The 18,214-nt window shown below is 34.1% G+C and overlaps 2 protein-coding genes across 9 annotated transcripts in view; one reads left to right on the top strand and one right to left on the bottom strand.

Annotated features, from left to right (window-relative positions):
• The window catches only part of GPR160 (G protein-coupled receptor 160), a 70,540-nt gene extending 60,364 nt beyond the window's left edge, over positions 1 to 10,176 (top strand). The window contains exon 5 of the mRNA XM_059391576.1: positions 10,091 to 10,176. The gene's annotated coding sequence lies outside the window, so the exon portion shown is untranslated. The remainder of the gene's footprint in view (positions 1 to 10,090) is intronic.
• Positions 1 to 18,214, bottom strand: part of PHC3 (polyhomeotic homolog 3) — a 78,663-nt gene that overhangs the window by 18,541 nt on the left and 41,908 nt on the right. For all 8 annotated transcript variants that reach the window (XR_009402511.1, XM_059391567.1, XM_059391569.1 and 5 more), the window contains 3 exons: positions 14,745 to 14,895; positions 10,089 to 10,339; positions 6,728 to 6,887 (listed from right to left, as the gene is read on the bottom strand). Coding sequence is in view for 7 of the 8 variants with exons in the window: in XM_059391567.1 (XP_059247550.1) it covers positions 6,728 to 6,887; positions 10,089 to 10,339; positions 14,745 to 14,895 (562 nt within the window). In the remaining variant the exon portion in view is untranslated. The remainder of the gene's footprint in view (positions 1 to 6,727; positions 6,888 to 10,088; positions 10,340 to 14,744; positions 14,896 to 18,214) is intronic.

Raw genomic sequence — 18,214 nt, 5'->3', positions numbered from 1 at the left:
AAGTGCTGAGTCAAAATAAGACCACAAGAACTACTAAAAAACATACTGTGAAATATCTGAAGTTCCAAGGGATATCCAAATATATCAACATGACTGATCAAATCATGAACTAGCAAGAGTTCACTATAAAAAAAATTTTCAGGACTACCTTCATAAGCAAGTCATCTGGTGAGTAGCAATAAGAAAGAGTCTCAAAACAAGTAAAATTAAAACTGCTCCTTCCAATGACCTAGAAATGGCTTCTACACAACTGCGGCTCAACAACACATTCCCGGGAACTTATGTCATAACTTCCAGCATTGTTTTCACTTTGTCATGCTTGTAACCTGATCTGACAGAAGATAGGATCTCTCACTCTACCACCAAGGCCACCAGTCTGGCCCCAAAGAATCTAGTCAAGTTGTTCCATTTCCAGACCATACTGAAAGCTTTAAAAAGCTTGTATTCACTGATAAAGCAATATGTAATACTTGATATTGAAAGGTTAGAATCCCTTACAAAGGAGAAGAATGTGTTTTTGCTGGTGAGAGAGGGGAGATCCAAACAGGTATGGGTCTAAGGACAGACAACGTAACAAAAAATGAACATCAGTTTTATTTCTCCTAATGAAGAGAGGAATATTAGCATTCAAAAATCCCTGTTCTCATGTTTGTCAGAATTTTAACAAATTTGGTATTACCAAGGCTACTTTTTAGCATTTGTGAATAAAAAATTAGAGACAAAAAACTGTTGATTTAGCTAATAAAGATGGAAGTCTATGGCATAGACAGCTGCTAATTCTCCAACGTCCATTCTTCGCTTTTCTCCCACAGTAACAAAATCCTAAATTTCAGCAAGGGCTCTGAAAATAAAAACTAGCTACTGCCCTAGGTGTAGCCATCCATGACATGTGAACAGAAATGCTTGCAAATTCCAGGTGGCGTCCTTTTCTCCCCTCTCCCTGATTAGAATGTGAAAATGAAAATTAGCTATCTTGGAAACAAAAGCAACATTCTAGGGATGAGAGAACTGTAACTCACTGGCATCTTAGGTATTCAACACCTGCCTGCCTTAGGGCAAAAGTTAAACTTCTACCTTATTTAATCAAATATTATTCTGGGTTTCTAATGGAGTGGCCTAACGTATATCCTAACTAAGAGATGTCCCATTTTTTGTGTGAGAGGAGTAGTTACTTTTTAATTTTCTTAAGACTTGAGGTCACTTAATGGTATGAAGCAAAAAGGGAGGCAATGAGATAGAAATCATGATCAATATGATTTACCATGGGAGACAAAAGATATTTTGGTAAATCACAGTCTACAGGTTGGTGATACTAGTTACAGAACCACTCCAAATAGAAATAGAAACTATCCTTTAAAAAGAGAATAATCCTTACACTAAGTTTTTAAGTACTGAATTAAACTGTATTTACTACTAATAACAGTAAACAAATGACTTCACCATTTCACTCTACACCACTCCCATAAACTAAACACTAAAACACACAGTAGTAGAAAATACTTTATAAAATTACCTTGGGAAATTATGAAGTATTAAAAAATTTGGCATACTCTATGTAAATAAAGCTCCACTTTATTTACAGATTTGAAACAGATTAATCTTTTTTTATTATATTTACCTTATAACATTGTGCAAATTTAATTGTACAATGTATTTATTTGGTACATTTACATATTATGATTGTTGTTGTAGCAATATTTAGCACCTCCATCACCCTCTATCACTTTACATAATTATCCTTTCTTTTCAGTGATTGGAATACTTAAGTTCTAGCCTCTAGGCAATACTGTTGTCTATATTCATTACACGATGCATTAGATCTCTATGGCTTATTTACTATGCAATGCACAGATTAATCATCTTTAAATCTTCCTTTTCTTTACTCTGGTAACTTACCCTGTGAAACTACCCTTTGCCTTGTCTTCCATACATCCTTTCCTTCCTCTTCCCACTATAACTACAAGTATCAATTACATACTAAACCTATATTCATCCTACAGATTACCGGCAGCTTCCAAAAACATTCTTTTCATTAATCTGTCTAAAAATCTTCAGCAATTGGGGCGCCTGGGTGGCTCAGTGGGTTAACAAGCCTCTGCCTTCGGCTCAGGTCATGATCCCAGGGTCCTGGGATGGAGCCCCGCATTGGGCTCTCTGCTCTGCAGGAAGCCTGCTTCCTTCTCTCTCTCTCTCTCTCTCTCTGCCTGCCTCTCTACCTACTTGCGATCTCTGTCTGTCAAATAAATAAATAAAATCTTAAAAAAAAAAATCTTCAGCAACCATCCTCTTGACAAGATAACTCCTAACAACTCGGTCAAATATCTAAAATACTCTAGAATCTGATTTTATCAGTCTAACTTCTATTTCTCTAAGCCCACGGTCTACTCCTCACTGTCCCCTGCTAGAGTTATGTGAACATCCTTTGTACATTTATTCACGATTCCAACCTGAAAGGTTCTTCCTGTTTGTTATCTATGTTTTATCATCCAAGACCCAGGTCAAATCCCATATCTAAAGGAAACTGGCAACAAAGCCAGGTTTGTTGTCGTTGTTTTCCACTACAATAAGCATATTCTTTAATCCCCATCACCTACCTCCCTTCTGGTAGCCAGTTTGTTCTCTATAGTTAAGAGTTTGTTTCTTGGTCTTTCTTTTTTCCCTTTGCTTGTTTGTTCGTTAAATTCCACATGAGTGAGGTCTGGTATCTGTCTGTCTCTCACTCATGTTACACAGCATTATATTCTAACTCTATCCATGTTGCTGTAATGGCAAGATTTCATTCTTTTTTATGGCTGAGTAATATTCCATTATATGTATATACCACATCTTCTTTATCCATTCATCCATTGATGGACATGGGCTGCTTTCATAGTTTGGCTATTATAAATAATGATTCAATAAACACAGGGGTGCATGTATCCTTCTGAATTAGTGGTTTTGTTTTTTGGGGGTAAACACCTAATAGTGCTATTACTGGACTATAGAGTAGTTCTATTTTTAATTTTTTCAGGAAACTCCATACAGTTTCCCATGGTGGTTGTACCAGTTTGCATTATTTTCAAGTGTTCTACAAAAACAACCATAAAACAAGTAACAAAACAGCAATAAGTACATGTCTACCAATAATTACTTTGAATGTAACTGGACTAAACTCTCCAATCAAAAGACGTAGGATGACAAAGTGGATAAAAAACAAGACCTATTTATACGCTGCCTACAACAGACTCATGTCAGACAGAAAGACACCAGACACCTGTAGATTGAAAGGGAGGGGATGGAGAAACATTCATCATGCAAATGGATGTCAAAAGAAAGCTGGGACAGCAATCAGATAAAAGAGACTTTACAACAAAGACTCTAAGAAGAGACAAAGGACACTATAATGAAAGGGACAATTCAACAAGAAGATATAACAACTGTAATTATTTATGCACCCAACAAGGAGCACCCAAATACATAAAACAGTTAATAACAAACATAAAGGATATAATCGACAGTAATGACATACTGGACCTGGTGGATTTAACAGACACATTCAGAACATTCCATCAACCAGGTTTTTTTAAATTGAAATATACTTGACACGTAACATTTAAAAGGACTCTTTGGTGCAAAAGGTCCAAATTCAGCAATTATATTCAGCAATTATATTCATTATGAAATACTTGTTACAAGTATATTACAATATTAGTGCCTATATTCTCTATCCTGCATACTTTTCAACCCTGTGACTTATTTATAACTGGAAGTTTGTACCTTTTAATCTCCTTCTCCAATTTCACCCATCCTCTCACCCTCTCTCCTTCGGCAACTACCAGTTTGTTCTCCATACTCATAAGTCTGCTTCCTTCTATTGTTATTTGTTTGCTTGTCTTATTTTTTAGATTCCACATATAAGTGAAATCACAGGGTATTTGTCTTGCTCAGTATGGCTTATCTCATTTAGCATAATACCCTATAGGTCCGTCCATGTTGTCACAGATGGCAAGATTGCATTCTTTTTTATGGCTGAGAAATACTCCATTGTGAATATATACCGCATCTTCCTCATTCATTCATCTATTGATGATGGACACTTAGGTTGCTTCCATATCTTGGCTACTATAAATAATGCTGCAGTAAACATAGGGGTACATATATCTTTTTAAATTCGTGTTTTCATTTTCTTTGGGTAAATACCCAGAAGTGGAATTAATATGGTACATCTTATTTTAGTTTTCTGAGGAACCACTATACTGTTCTCCAGAGTGGCTGCACTAATTTACATTGTCATCAACTGTGCATGAAGGCTCCCTCTCCACATTCTCTCCAACACTTGCTATTTCTTGTCTTTTTGATACTAGCCATTTTGACTGGTGTGAGGTGATACCTCATTGTGGTTTTAAAACCACAGCATGGTTGATCTCAACTGGTTTTAAAATCAGTTTTTAGGTCCCAAGTTCTTACCATCTATACAATTCATTTAAAACTTACCACATGTTACTCCTTAGTTATCTTAAATTCACTAGTTCCTACTAGATCAAAAGCTCCTCTCAGGTTCAACCACAGTCTAACATAGGCTGTATGTCTATTATATTATAAACCATGAGTATCATGACATATGCTGTGAAGCTTCCTAACCAGTTTTCCATTTTTCTCCAATGTGTACACACAATAGGGCATATTATATATGCTTTCTAGCTTAGAACTTTCATTTATACACTTCCTGTAGTTATAGGCAAGGAAAAAAAATCCCTTCAGGGCACCTGGGTAGCTCAGTCAGCTAAGCATCTGACACTTGGTTTTGGCTCAGGTCATGCTCCTGGGGTTGTGAGATCAAGCCTCGAATTAGGCCCCGTGCCAGAGATAGAGCCTGCATGAAATGCTCTCTCCTTCTCCCTTTGACCCTCCCCACAATGAAAAAAAGAGAAAAAAAAACCAACCCTGCATATTCACCTTTACTACTCTTCATCTCAAATGAAACATTTTCTCAGATAAAATACTATGCATAACAAAGTATTCAGGAATTAAATGAAATTAAGTTCATAATAAAAGCCAAAATGTATTCACTGTCTAGATACTGATTTGAAAAATAACTATAAAAGGATATTTATAACAATTTACACAATTGTATAATTAAGGAAATCTCAATATGAACCAGGTACAAGATGACCCTAAAGAACTACTGTTAATATTGTTTTGTGTGATGTAGCATTATAGTTACATAAGAAAATGTATTTTTTTAGAAATGCACAATGAATTATATACCAGTGAAATGAAATGAGGACTATGAATTTTTTTTTTTTAACAGAAAGGAGGGAAGAAAAGATAAAGAGAAAGGCAATAGAGAAAGAGAAGGGGGAATGGAGGGAGGAAAACAAAAGGGGTAGATGAAGCTAGAATGGCAAAAATAATGTTTGAAATTGGGTAACAATGTTGAGTCTGGGTGAGCGAGGAGTCATTATAGAATTCTAATTTATGTATGTTTGAAATTTTTCATTGTTAACATTCTTTTAAAGTGAAAAAAATCACAGTGATCTCAATACAAGTTAGAAGTAAAAAACCAAATTTTATACTACTATCATACTCTTTGCAGTTCAAATAAAAGGTAAACCAGTAATGAATACATTTCAACAGTTTATAACTTACTGACAATGACAGAGGTGCCTTGCTTTGAAGAAACAGAAAAACCATGGGCAAAGACTATTTTGTTTATAAGCATACTATTTCCAAAGTATAGGCACATACAGTATATGCTCAATAAACATGTGAAAATTAATTTTACATGAAATATACTAAGATATTAAGGATAATTACTTAGACATAGATATTAATTAAATCACTACTGTAGAGCCCTCTGGCTATACCAAATGCTATTTGACTAAACTTTATCACAATTATAGGGCCATGATCAGAATCAATGAAAAATAAAATATATCACTTCTGCATTTATTGGTGTTTGTTTTCCTATAGTCATTTTGTATACAACTGACTTTTCTGGGGTATTTCACTATTATACTGACATCTATAAAGAAGGAATCTCTGGGGGCACCTGAGTGGCTCAGTAGTTAAGCGTCTGCCTTCTTTCCGCTCAGGTGGTGATCCCAAAGGCTCCCTGCTCGGCAGGAAGCCTGCTTCTCCCTTTCCCACCCCCACTGCTTGTATTCCTTCTTTCACTGTCTCTGTGTCAAATAAATAAATAAAATCTTAAAAAAAAAAAAAAAAAGGAAATCTCGTGACATTAAGATTTAGTGATATTTTCCTCTTTGAACAAATTTAATCACCGCTTGATTGACAAGTAGATCCTTAATACAACTGTAACACCTACCTGACATCAAACATCAGGATACAGAAAAGTCTAAAACCAAACAACCCAAGAGCTTTAAATTTTTAAGCAAACTCAGTAAAACACTTAGTTAACTCTGCTTAGGAAAAAAAGAGAACTGATTGCTTCGATGCTAAAATTCTAAATTACTTTCATACATTGTAGAACTTTCCCTCCCACACTCCTTCAAAAGTCAAATTGACATTATGCAAATTAAACATCAATCTTTCTATTTGAATGATGTAACCATTAAAAGTCTGATTAGCTTTTCATTTACTTTAGTTAAATAATGCATTATGTAATAATAAAAAGTGAACAGCTTCCTAGTGTATGAAAATATGTGTAGAATAAAAATCCATATCCTGTTTCAAATGGTAGAAGTCAAAGTTAATTTAAACAGTATCTTAGGTAAAATCCACAAACCTTCAGCAATCATGTCTTCCATCTCTGTGTCAGATGAATTATCTGCATGCTTTGTATTATTCTGTAGCTCTGGCTGAACACATACAGAATTTATCACCTGATTATCCAAAAGAGGCCTTTTTTTCACAGGCTGTTCTATTAGCAAGGATGAACGACTTACCTTTAAAAGAAAAAGAGAAAAAAATAATCTTTTAAGAGGACTTTCAGAAATAACTTGGTTAAAAAACCTCTTGGAATGGATAGTATCTGTGCTAATTTACTTGTTCAACTGATCAGCTGAACTGATTCACTAAGTGCTTTATTCCTTAAGAAAATTTTAGGCAATCTGGACATCAACAATTTGTAATTCAAGTCATCAGCACTACGAATGCTTAAAGTCTCTTGTCAAATGGAACCTAGTGTCCTAGTTTAGGCAAGTAGTTTAAAATGTCTTTAAAATGCAGTAATAGGAGCACCTGGGTGGTGCAGTCAGGCATCTGACTCGGTTTCAGCCAGGTCATGATCTCAGGGTCATGAGATCAGATCAAGCCCTGCTCTGGGGCTCCACACTCAGCATGGAGTCTGCCTACGATTCTCTCTCCCTCTCCCTTGACCCCTTTCACCCAACCCCTGTGCTAGATCATGCTCTTTTTCTCACTGAACGAAGTAAGTATTTTTTAAAATAAATAAATAAATAATAAAAATCTGTAATAAATTTTGATTAGCCAGTATCCTTATTTTCTTCGTGCAACAACTTTTTTTTTTTTTTTTTAAAGATTTTATTCATTTGACAGACAGAGACCACAAGTAGGCAGAGAGGCAGGCAGAGAGAGAGGAAGGGTAGCAGGCTCCCTGCTGAGCAAAGAGCCAGACGCGGGGGCCCGATCCCAGGACCCTGGGATCATGACCCGGGCCGAAGGCAGAGGCTTAACCCACTGAGCCACCCAGGTGCCCCCGTGCAACAACTTTTAAGATTTATTTTTCATGCACAAAGCTTTTTACTCCTAGGGTTGTCTCTTTAAGATAGATCACTACTGTATGTACTTTAAAGATAAGTGAACTAATGTTAGTGTTTAGGTGGTTTCTTTACAAAAGCAGAATCAGGACTAGAACTTAGGTCTCCTGACTCCTAGTTCAGCAACCTAATCCATTATAATCACAAAAAGAAATGGAAAAATCCTCAAACATTAACATGAAAATTAGTTAACAAAATACTTATAATTCAATATACTTGGTTAAGTCATAAATACTACTTATTTTAGAAATGTTTTCAGCAAAAACAATCCAGACCAAAAATATTTACTGATTTGCAAGTCAACCTTTAGCAAATTTGAAATAGAACCTCCTTTAAGAATGCTGGTTAAGTCTTCAATATCTGACACAGATGGTGAATGATAGCTTATTGTAAATTTCTACGTTTAACTTCAGAGAATTATCCACCATGAACTCTTAAATTTTGTTCATTTCAGTTAGTATATTTAATACACCTCAAGTAAAATTTACAAAGGGTATTGCTGAAGAAACTGTAATACTCAGTGCTGCTAAGAGTTTACACTTTGGTGTGAGACTGTATTTAAATAATCTTCCCAGGAGCAACTAGTAGCCCCTGTCAGAGGAGCATATAATTCTTGATCTGGGGTTGTGAGTTTGAGTCCCACATTGGGTGTAGAGATTACTTAAAAATAAAATCTTTAAAAATAAAAATAAAGCAAATAAGTTATCTTTTTTTAAAAAAGATTTTATTTATTTGTTTGACAGTCAGAGATCACAAGTAGGCAGAGAGGCAGGCAGAGAGGGGGAAGCAGGCTTCCCGCTGAGCAAAGAGCCCAATGTGGGGCTCGATGCCAGGACCCTGGGATGATGACCTGAGCCGAAGGCAGAGGTTTAACCCACTGAGCCACCCAGGCGTCCCGCAAATAAGTAATCTTTCCAGAAAATAATTTGGCAATATATATATGAGCCTTATGAATACATATGTAATGTGATTCAATATCTGTACTTCTAGGAATTTGTGCTAAACTAATTACTAAATATGGAAACCTAAAATGTCTAACAATAATGCAAGGATTACATAAATTATGGTTTCCATAAAGTGGAGTATTATGTAACCTTTCAAAATGTTTCCAAAGTACTATTAATCATACAAGAAAACAAAAGCTCTAAATATCCTAAGTGACAGAAGCAGAACTATATATATATAGTAATCTTGATCATATGAAATATGTATGTAAAAAAATACACATGTGGTGTTATTGGGAATTATCTGCTCTGTATATTTCCCGTATTTTCCATTTAAAATAATACATTATTAATTTTGTAATCAGAAAAAAAGTTGTAACTGTCACTGTTAATAATAGAAGCTATGGGTACAAGTGGCAGGAATTACACAGAACAACGTGTGCACATCTAATCCTCACAATAACCCTCACAGCCAAGTATCATCTCTGCTTGCCAGATGAGCCAAACTTAAAATCATAAAGGTTGAGTGACTTAACAAAGGTTACTGTATGCAGCACTGTCAAGATCCAAACCCTGAGGAGCAGGAAAAAAAGACTATTGCTCCACTCTCAGAATTCTTATAGGAGATCCAAATTTAAAACACAGTAATTGAATATAAGAGCAAATGATGAGGCAACCCGCGAACACAATGCAAAATCTTCACTACCCATGAATCTAAAAAAATGGGTATAAAATGCCTTTGAAATGAATTATTTTGTTTTCTTGTCTTAGATTTTGGCTTTGACTTTGGTCACTTGTCTTTGATTTATTTTCTATGGAAAAATATTCATCTCTAGATATTAGCATATAAATTATATACAGCTAGTCTCAACTTATAAGACTTACGGTGACAGAAATAACATCTCCAACGTGAAGTGAAGATTTTAAGGCATTTTTAAAATTTGACTGAAGGCTGAGATTTAAGAATGAGAAAATCTACTTGCTAATTATAAACCATCAACTGGGTAACTTCAGAAGTATCAGATCATTGGGAAATTATTATTTTATGCACTCAAGTTAAAGTTCACAAAGTATGCATTATATAAGAAACATCATTTTTTAAAAGAATAATGTACTTTAGGTGTCATTTCAGTCCTCTTAAAAAAAGAAAAAAATTTTATTTTACTGGAGTAAACTTCCCATTATCTTTCTCCAAAAATTATAAAATTGATATCCTTAATATCCTGAAAATTTTTTCCTTAGTTTATATGTAGCTAGCATAAAAATTCTAGAAATATATAAATAACATAGAAAAATTCTAAATAAGAGATTGACAACTTTTTTGAAATAAAATTATTAGCATTTTATTAAAGAACAAATATACTACATTTAAAGATAATGCCACTTGAATAACTGAAAAAATACAAATTTGCTTACTACTTACAGGAAATGGCTCCAATCCCTCCTGAATCACAAAGCCTTCAATAACATGGGTTAAGATCTGTGGTTTAACAATAGCCTGTGGAGGTTTGTTTTCTATACTGGGAATGCTGCTGGGCACCGACGTACTATTACTCCTTGTGGTAGCAGCTGGAAGTAAGAGTGGAGGTGGAGGAACAGAAACATGTGAAGGATCTGACGGAGATTTAATTACTGAAGCACTGACTGATGCCACAGCAGGTAATTCCACTTGCTCTGAAACAAAAAGTCATTTTCTTATCTTTAGCATTCTGTGCAGCAAGTAAGAAAAAAAATTCCAGAATAAACATTATTAACAATAAAAGTCCACATCTGGTGCTTTAAAAAACCATTCTAAGAACTTTATTTAATCTCATGAGATAGAAGCTACTACTATCCCCACTTTACAGAAAGGAATAACTTGCTCAAAGTGATTGTTCCAACCCTGGTTAAAAGAACTGCTCCTGTAAGATATGAAAAGTGTTTTAGAATGTCAATTTAAAAAAAAAAAGAATGTCAATTTAAGAATGATTATGAAAACTGCTGCTTTTTAAAAAAAATTTCAAGCTACACAAATATTAAATTCCCTATGTTCCTGTTTATATATTCCAGATGCATGGGGGGAAAAGTACTCTGAAAGTACACTTAAATAAAAAAGGATCATCAAATCCACAGAATAAGTAGAGATTTTTACAGGATTACACAGCATCATCTTTATTTCATGTAGTAAGGCTAATCCAAATCCATGCACAATTTTTTTTAACAACTCTTCAGTGACACTGTGTATGTCAGTTTGGGGGAGCACTTTAATATCAGGCAACTGCAAAATATCGGGTTGGATCACTGTGATCCATCCCCTTCAACCTCTCAAGACCACAATAAGAGAGACCCCACAGCCTATGACAGACTTTACCTACCCATATGACAGCACCAAACTTTCACTGACTGATGTACTAAAGAGAATAGATGGAACCAGTTGGCAGCTAAAAATATCCATGATTACAGATGTCTAAAAAAAGTAACAAAAAAACAGCCTGTCTCAAGATAATACTACAACTTACTGAACATGCCAGGTACTGTGTAAATGCCTCACATCCTGTAACTCATTTAACTCTCAAAACTAGCCCAAGAGTAGGTACTGTTGTTATCTCCATTTCATAGTATGGAAACAGAAAAATAAAGTAACTTACCCAAGGGCACACAACTAATTATGTAATGGAGCTGGGATACTAACCCAGGGGGTCAGTTCTTGAGACAGTGCCCTTAATTGCTGGGGTAACTCTTCTCCACTTAAGGAAAGGGTTAACATCACTATCAAAGATGCTCAAAATACAGCCCAGTTGGGTAGAGAATAGGAATCCCTAAATAATAAAATTTCAGCTAAGAAAATAGTGTACTGATTACCTGTATAATCTCAGAAATGGAAAACTCTAGCAATTCACACTCAAACTGTGATTAATATCATAATATAGCTTATCACAGCACTATTATATGGCATTTATTAATGCCATATCAAAATAATCCACCAAGGTAACTTACACTGGAAAAACAGTTTAAAATTACACAATCCCTTATTAAAAACTAAACAAGAAAGTCAACAGAAAATGCTAGTTTGCTGATTTCAGGAACAAACACAGTATTGTACACCTGCTTTACCAAACTGGAGAACTCCAGGAAAATCCTATTCTACATACCAAATCTTCACATTTACTCTTAGAGGAAAAGGGATAAAAATTATAAAACTCTAACGTGGGACTGAAAGGTATTTTTTTCTGTTTGAAGGATAATATAAATCTTTGGGATACTGAAAAATAAGATAAAATTTTAATGTCCCTTACAGATTTATAGATACTTTGTTATTTTAGAAATAAAAGTCACCTTAGGACACCTGGGTGGCTCAATCTGTTAAGCATTTGACTCTTAGTTTTGGCTCAGATCATGATCTCAGGGTTGTGACATTGAGCCCCATATGTCAGGCTCCCACCTCAATAGAATCTACTTGAGATTCCCTCTCCCTCAGCACCTCCCCCCAACTTGTGCCCTCCCTCTGTCCCTCTGTCAAATAAATAAATAAAAGCTTTAAAGATATGTATAGCTGTGTCAAGTAGAATATGGTTAAGAAGATACTGCTTGGTGTATGTTCTAACTAATTTTTAGATCATATGCGCCCATCTTCTAACATCCTCACTGTTGTTAAAACTAGAGCTGTAAGTTACTGACTTTTTGAAGAAGCTATTAGCTGTTACTTGCCAGTGTATAATCAGCTGTTAAAATAAAACATAAGACAAACACTGATGCATTACAGTAGAACAAAAACACAATTATTACACTCTCTAGATTTAAGGTAACTAGGAGAGAAAACACAACTGACAGAGCTCTGCCTATTCACAGTCTCATTTTCTAAACAAGATCTATGAGCTTTTTCCACCCTTTTTAATGGATGCTTTTCAATTCTAAAAAATTTTTAAAGATTTATGAAAACTGAATACTGGATGGAAAAAAATCCCTCTATTTTTGCAAGTCAGTTTATTTCATGATTTAATAAAAGTTATTCTAAAAGTCAATTTGTGCTTGCTTTACCCCTCATACACACTGTAGTAAGTATGAAGTAAATTACAGGAACATTCAGAAGTCTACATTGTACTCAGACAATTTAGCCAGAGGGATTTGCCTGACAGGATCTTGCCCTGAATTCTTGAGGAAAAAAATATGAAGATGTTTTTGTGTTCCAATATTTCAGAAATGTTTAAATTTTCTTTGTGTTACCATTAATAATGCTTTTTAGGTAATTAAATCATGCTCACAATGCAAGGTTAGTATCTAATTAAACTTTTATTTCTGCCGTTAAATCAAACGCCAGGCAATCTGCAGCAACATTAAATCCATTTTCAGTTCAGAGAAACTACAAAGATTTAATACTATAGATTTTCCTAAATCTATCTTTTGTGGTATTACTATGAATAAACACAGGCAACAGTATTAAACTTGTCTTAAACATTTTATATCATTTTACTGACTAAACATTTTCTATTTCTCAGCAGGGAGAAAATATTGGAAGAAAAGTAATTTTCCCCCTTCTGTGCTTTCCAGAGATTCACACTGATAGTAAGGAAGGAAATCAGAGAGAAGGGAAGGGTTAGAGCACTGGCACACTTGGAAAAAAGAGAGAGGGGGCAAGGGTATCTTTGGTAGCAAAGTCAATGTCCTGTTACAGTTTGTTTCCACTTAAGTGATGGTAGTTCTTGTTTACTGTAAATAATCACAAGGGCCATGAAGAGTTCAGGAGAACTGAATACTTACAAGGAAGACTGAATCAAGGTTAGGATTATCTGGGTCAAGGGTCAGCTCTTCTTTCTATGAAGAGCTATATGGGCTCTGCAACTACTCTTCTTTGCCACAGTAATGCAAAAGTAAAGACAATATTCAAATAAGTAAAGGCAGCTGTGTTATACAGAATTTTTTTTTTTAGGATTTTATTTATTTATTTGACAGACAGAGATCACAGGTAGGCAGAGAGGCAGGCAGAAAGAGAGGAAGGGAAGCAGGCTCCCTGCTGAGCAGAGAGCCCGATGTGGGGCTCGATCCCAGAACCCTGGGATCATGACCTGCGCCTAAGGCAGAGGCTTTAACCCACTGAGCCACCCAGGCGCCCCTGTACAGAATGTTTTTATGGACAATGAAATTTGAATTCAGCATGATTTTCACGTGGCATAAAATATTATTTTTCTTTTTATTTTTTTTCAACCATTTAAAAATTTTAAAAGCATCCTCAGCTCATGGGCCATAGATTTCAAGCATGAGCTATAGTTTGCCAACCCCAATCTAAATAAATTATTCATAAATTTTTAAAGAATCTAACAGTAGAGCATGCAGCTCTTAATCTTGGGGTCATGAGTTTGAACCCCATGTTTAAAGGGGAAAAAAAAAGAAAGAAAAGTTCTTATTAAATAAATAAAAATAAAAATCTAACATGGACTGTTGTCTTTTTTAGGACCTAGACACTGGGCTCTAGGTCATACTAATGTTTTAGTAAAACACCTAGGATTCACAGTCACTTTAACATTGTGAGGAGCACACAGCATGAGTAGCACTAAAGTAATGAATAAAAATTTAAATGCTTAAGGCCAAGAATTTTTAAATCCATGTCTCTAGTGAAAATTAGTGAGGTTTAATTTAAGAACTGTCTAGGAAAGAAGTGAGGACTTTTAAAAACAGACTCACCTGGATCATAAGCAATTATGAAGAATGTCAGATATGACTCAGAATGCTTTGTGATTTCTGGAAAGCATAACTGGAATCTTTTAATAGTACTCTGGTTTATTCTAATTTTTAATGAAGTATTCTAATTTATTCTAATTTTTAAACAATAGCTTGACACATGAATCTGAATGGGCATATAAAATATATCTGTGCAAACTTCCAAAAATTAGAATGCTACAGAATGTTTTTTATTTGGGTGGCTCCTCATTAACTGTTTTAACTGTTCCTCATTTTAAAAAAATCTTGAATTCTATTTGTATTTTGTTATAATTACACAATAGCTTAATACTATTTCCAGTTATTAAACTTCATTAAGTTTACTAAACTTTATTACTAACATTTACCTAATAGAAAATTCTCCAAAATTTAGGTATTTCCTTACCTAACAAAGGATGTTCAGAAGTCAAATCTTCTCTCCCCACAGTTATAGCTGCTGGAGACAATGTGGGTGGTGGTGGGGTTCTGTCCATCCGGACACATTCATCTGACTCTTCAGGCATTTCTTCTTCACACACATCTTCTACTTGATAAACCTGCAATGACAAACCACACGACCTTAAAATGTTTCTAAAAATACATTTACTAAGGTATTTCTAACTTAACTGAAAAAAAAAATAAAAAATAAACTCTAAGTGTTTTAAATTTTAAAAAGACAGAATGATTATTTGACAGACTGAAAGGAAAACTTTAAAACAGCTCAAGTGAGACTTTTCATAATGCTTGACAATATTTCACTAAAAGAAAGCTGTGGATCAGTATCTAAGATACAAAGTACTAAAGTTTCAAAAAGGTGAAAGTCAAGTCAGAGCATATTTTTAATTTTGAGAATTAAAAAAAAAGTTTTGACTTTATACATTCAAATAACTATTTGGGGAATTTACTATTGTTTCTATTAACTTCAACTGTCATAAATCAAAATAAATACTAGTATTTTTCACAAGCCCACTAAGTAAATCTCCAAAATGACATATATCAGGAATTGTTTAGAGGATGATACCCCAGGCTCTTCTTTATTATATTCATATGAACTTAAGATTAAATTATGAAAAGTAATATCTGAAAACATACTAAAAAGGTATGCAATTATATCTTTAATTTTCTGATCTACTCAAGAATCTAATGAAGTTTTATAAGCTAGTACCAGGTAAACAGAAAATATATGTCCTTGAAATAATATACATACATACATACACACACACACACACACACACACCCCACCTAATAAGCCATTTAACATATTATTTTTAGTTCTTTAATACTGTTCCTTATAAAGTTTTTAAGTTTTTAACTTAACAACCTTGTTATCTAATGCTCAAGAGCACACAGTAAGAAGAAAACATGGACTCAAGCCAAGAAGGTACTATGTAACTTAAAATAACTTATTAATTATTCATTAAACTTAAGACTGTTTCCCAAGGCCACTTTTAGACTATTTTGTCATCATACTTAACCATTATTTTTGAAAAATGACAGGCTACTATAAACAAAGCCACAAAGCAGTTCCCTTCCTTTCTTTTATATACAACGCTTATTACTTAAATTTACGAAGGTCATGAGTTTTTAAGATTACTTACCTAAACTGATTAATATTTCTAATAAACATTAAAACAAGAATCTCTCAACATTCACAAAAAACTTCGTGATATCTAATATTATATATATTTTTAATCAAACTACTGAAAAAGTCTGGTGATTTGAAGTATATAAAATTAAATACAAAAATGGTTAAAGTTATTAAAACCAACATAAAGCATGTGTTATTAAAAGGACTATCAAGTTTCATCTACAAAGGAATAAATCTAGCAACAGTGATAGAGTTTAAAAAAAAAAAAAAAACTAACTTTCCAAGCCTCTATTAAGAATAAAATATCTTAGGACACCTGGGCGGCTCAGTCAGTTAAGCATCTGCCTTCAGCTCAGGTCATGATCCCAGTGTTTTAGGATCGAGCCCCGCAATACCCTCCCAGCTCAGGAGGGAGCCTGGTTCTCCCTCTCCTCCCTGCTCCTCTCTTTTGCTGTCTGTCTCTCTCAACTAAATAAATAATATCTTAAAAAAAAAAAAAAGAATAAAACATCTTAAAAAGAAAAACATGTCTCTTCCTTTGTTTAAAAATTTAGAAATCCTAAAAAAAAAAAGTTTTAAGAATCTTCCAGCTACTGATAATCTTATACCAATTATAATATCCAGAACTGTGATCTGATTTAACAAAGTAGACTACATTTTTAAGATATTTGCTGCCAACCCTGCATCTGGAAACCTGTTTCACTGAGAGATTCCTGCCTCACGTCTGGATGCTCAGAAGTAAAAACAGCTGCTTATTATTATACAGTACAATGATAATTTTTTTTAATGACAATAATGTTCAATACAAGGAAAGTCATCCAAAAGAAATGTCATGGGGGTTAAAGGAAAAAACAATAAAATCTTCTACTGAGGAGCATCTGCTGTCGGGATTACCGTAACTTGGAAGTGGTAGGGATGTTGATTCAGAGGTAATTAGAAAAGTATGGTTATATCAACCAGTTCAATTTTATCTGTGTAACATTCCTTTATTAGATATTATCTTTTCTTAAAATGTTGAAATTCTCTCTTTAATATTAATGTTCTCAGAAGTTTTTAAAACACATACGACAGTAACTTTTAAGGAATTTAAGTTTTATTTTTGAGTTTAAAAACTCTAGTTTTTAAAAAATAATTTAAGAGTTTTAAAGGAAAAGAGTCATAACATAAACAGCACATACTGAAATAATCCATCAAAGAATATTATAAAATATTTGTCATTCTTTATAGGTAAGCCTAACTATATATACTTTCTTCCAAATCTGCTATGTAAAGGCAAAATAGGTTAATAAAAGAAGTAGGCAACAACATCTGTCACAGACATCTGGCACCATGAGCATAAAAAATCCAAGTGCAACAACTAAAATATTGAATAAAGCAAAGAAATTGAGGTTTTACTCACAAGATCATTAGAAGACTGCACAACACAATTTCTGTTTAGCTCATAACTACAACTATTCTAAAACCATCAACGAGTGCCAAACTTACCTCAATAAAATACATTAGTCCCATCTGTCTTCCTTTCCTAAATAAACTGTAGAACATTTACTAGTTCTAAATTATCTACTCTCACATCTTATCATACCCAAATGTCAATGAAAAATCTTAGTTTTATAAATGTAACTTTTATAAATATATTTTTTAAAAAATACTTTTACTTTGATAATTCACAACCTTTTAAAATTTCACATCTCTTAAGAAGTAAATAGATATTATCTTTAAATATTTGAAACAACCAGGTAACTGTGAAGAGATGCAAAATTCATGAAGAAACATGATTTAATTTAAAAAAAATGAGATTAAAGGCAATGAAAGAAAAACAGAGTAACTTAATAAATAGGGTATGGTACTAAAAGAAAGATAAAAGGTAAGAAAAATAACACAGGAACATCCATAGCAAGTATGAGCACACCAGTGACAACAGCATAAGTTACTACTTTGATGAGGGAAAACAAAAACTTCCAAAAATGAGAAAAATCTAGATTTTTTTTAAGATTTTTATTTATTTATTTGATAGACAGAGAGAGATCACAAGTAGGCAGAGAGAGAGAGGGGGAAGCAGGCTCCCTGTTAAGCAGAGAGCCCGATGTGGGGCTCGATCCCAGGACTCTGAGATCATGACCTGAGCTGAAGGCAGAGGCTTAAACCACTGAGCCACCCAGGAGCCCCGAAAAATCTAGATTTTTTTAAATTGTTTTTAAAAGAAGACAGCAGCAGGGGGCGCCTGGGTGGCTCAGTGGGTTGAGCCGCTGCCTTCGGCTCAGGTCATGATCTCAGAGTCCTGGGATCGA

The sequence above is a fragment of the Mustela nigripes genome, chromosome 2 (genome assembly GCF_022355385.1).
Source record: "Mustela nigripes isolate SB6536 chromosome 2, MUSNIG.SB6536, whole genome shotgun sequence".
Taxonomy (NCBI): domain Eukaryota; kingdom Metazoa; phylum Chordata; class Mammalia; order Carnivora; family Mustelidae; genus Mustela; species Mustela nigripes.
The sequence above is the reverse complement of the archived record's forward strand: the minus strand, read 5'-3'. Positions and strand labels throughout refer to the sequence as shown.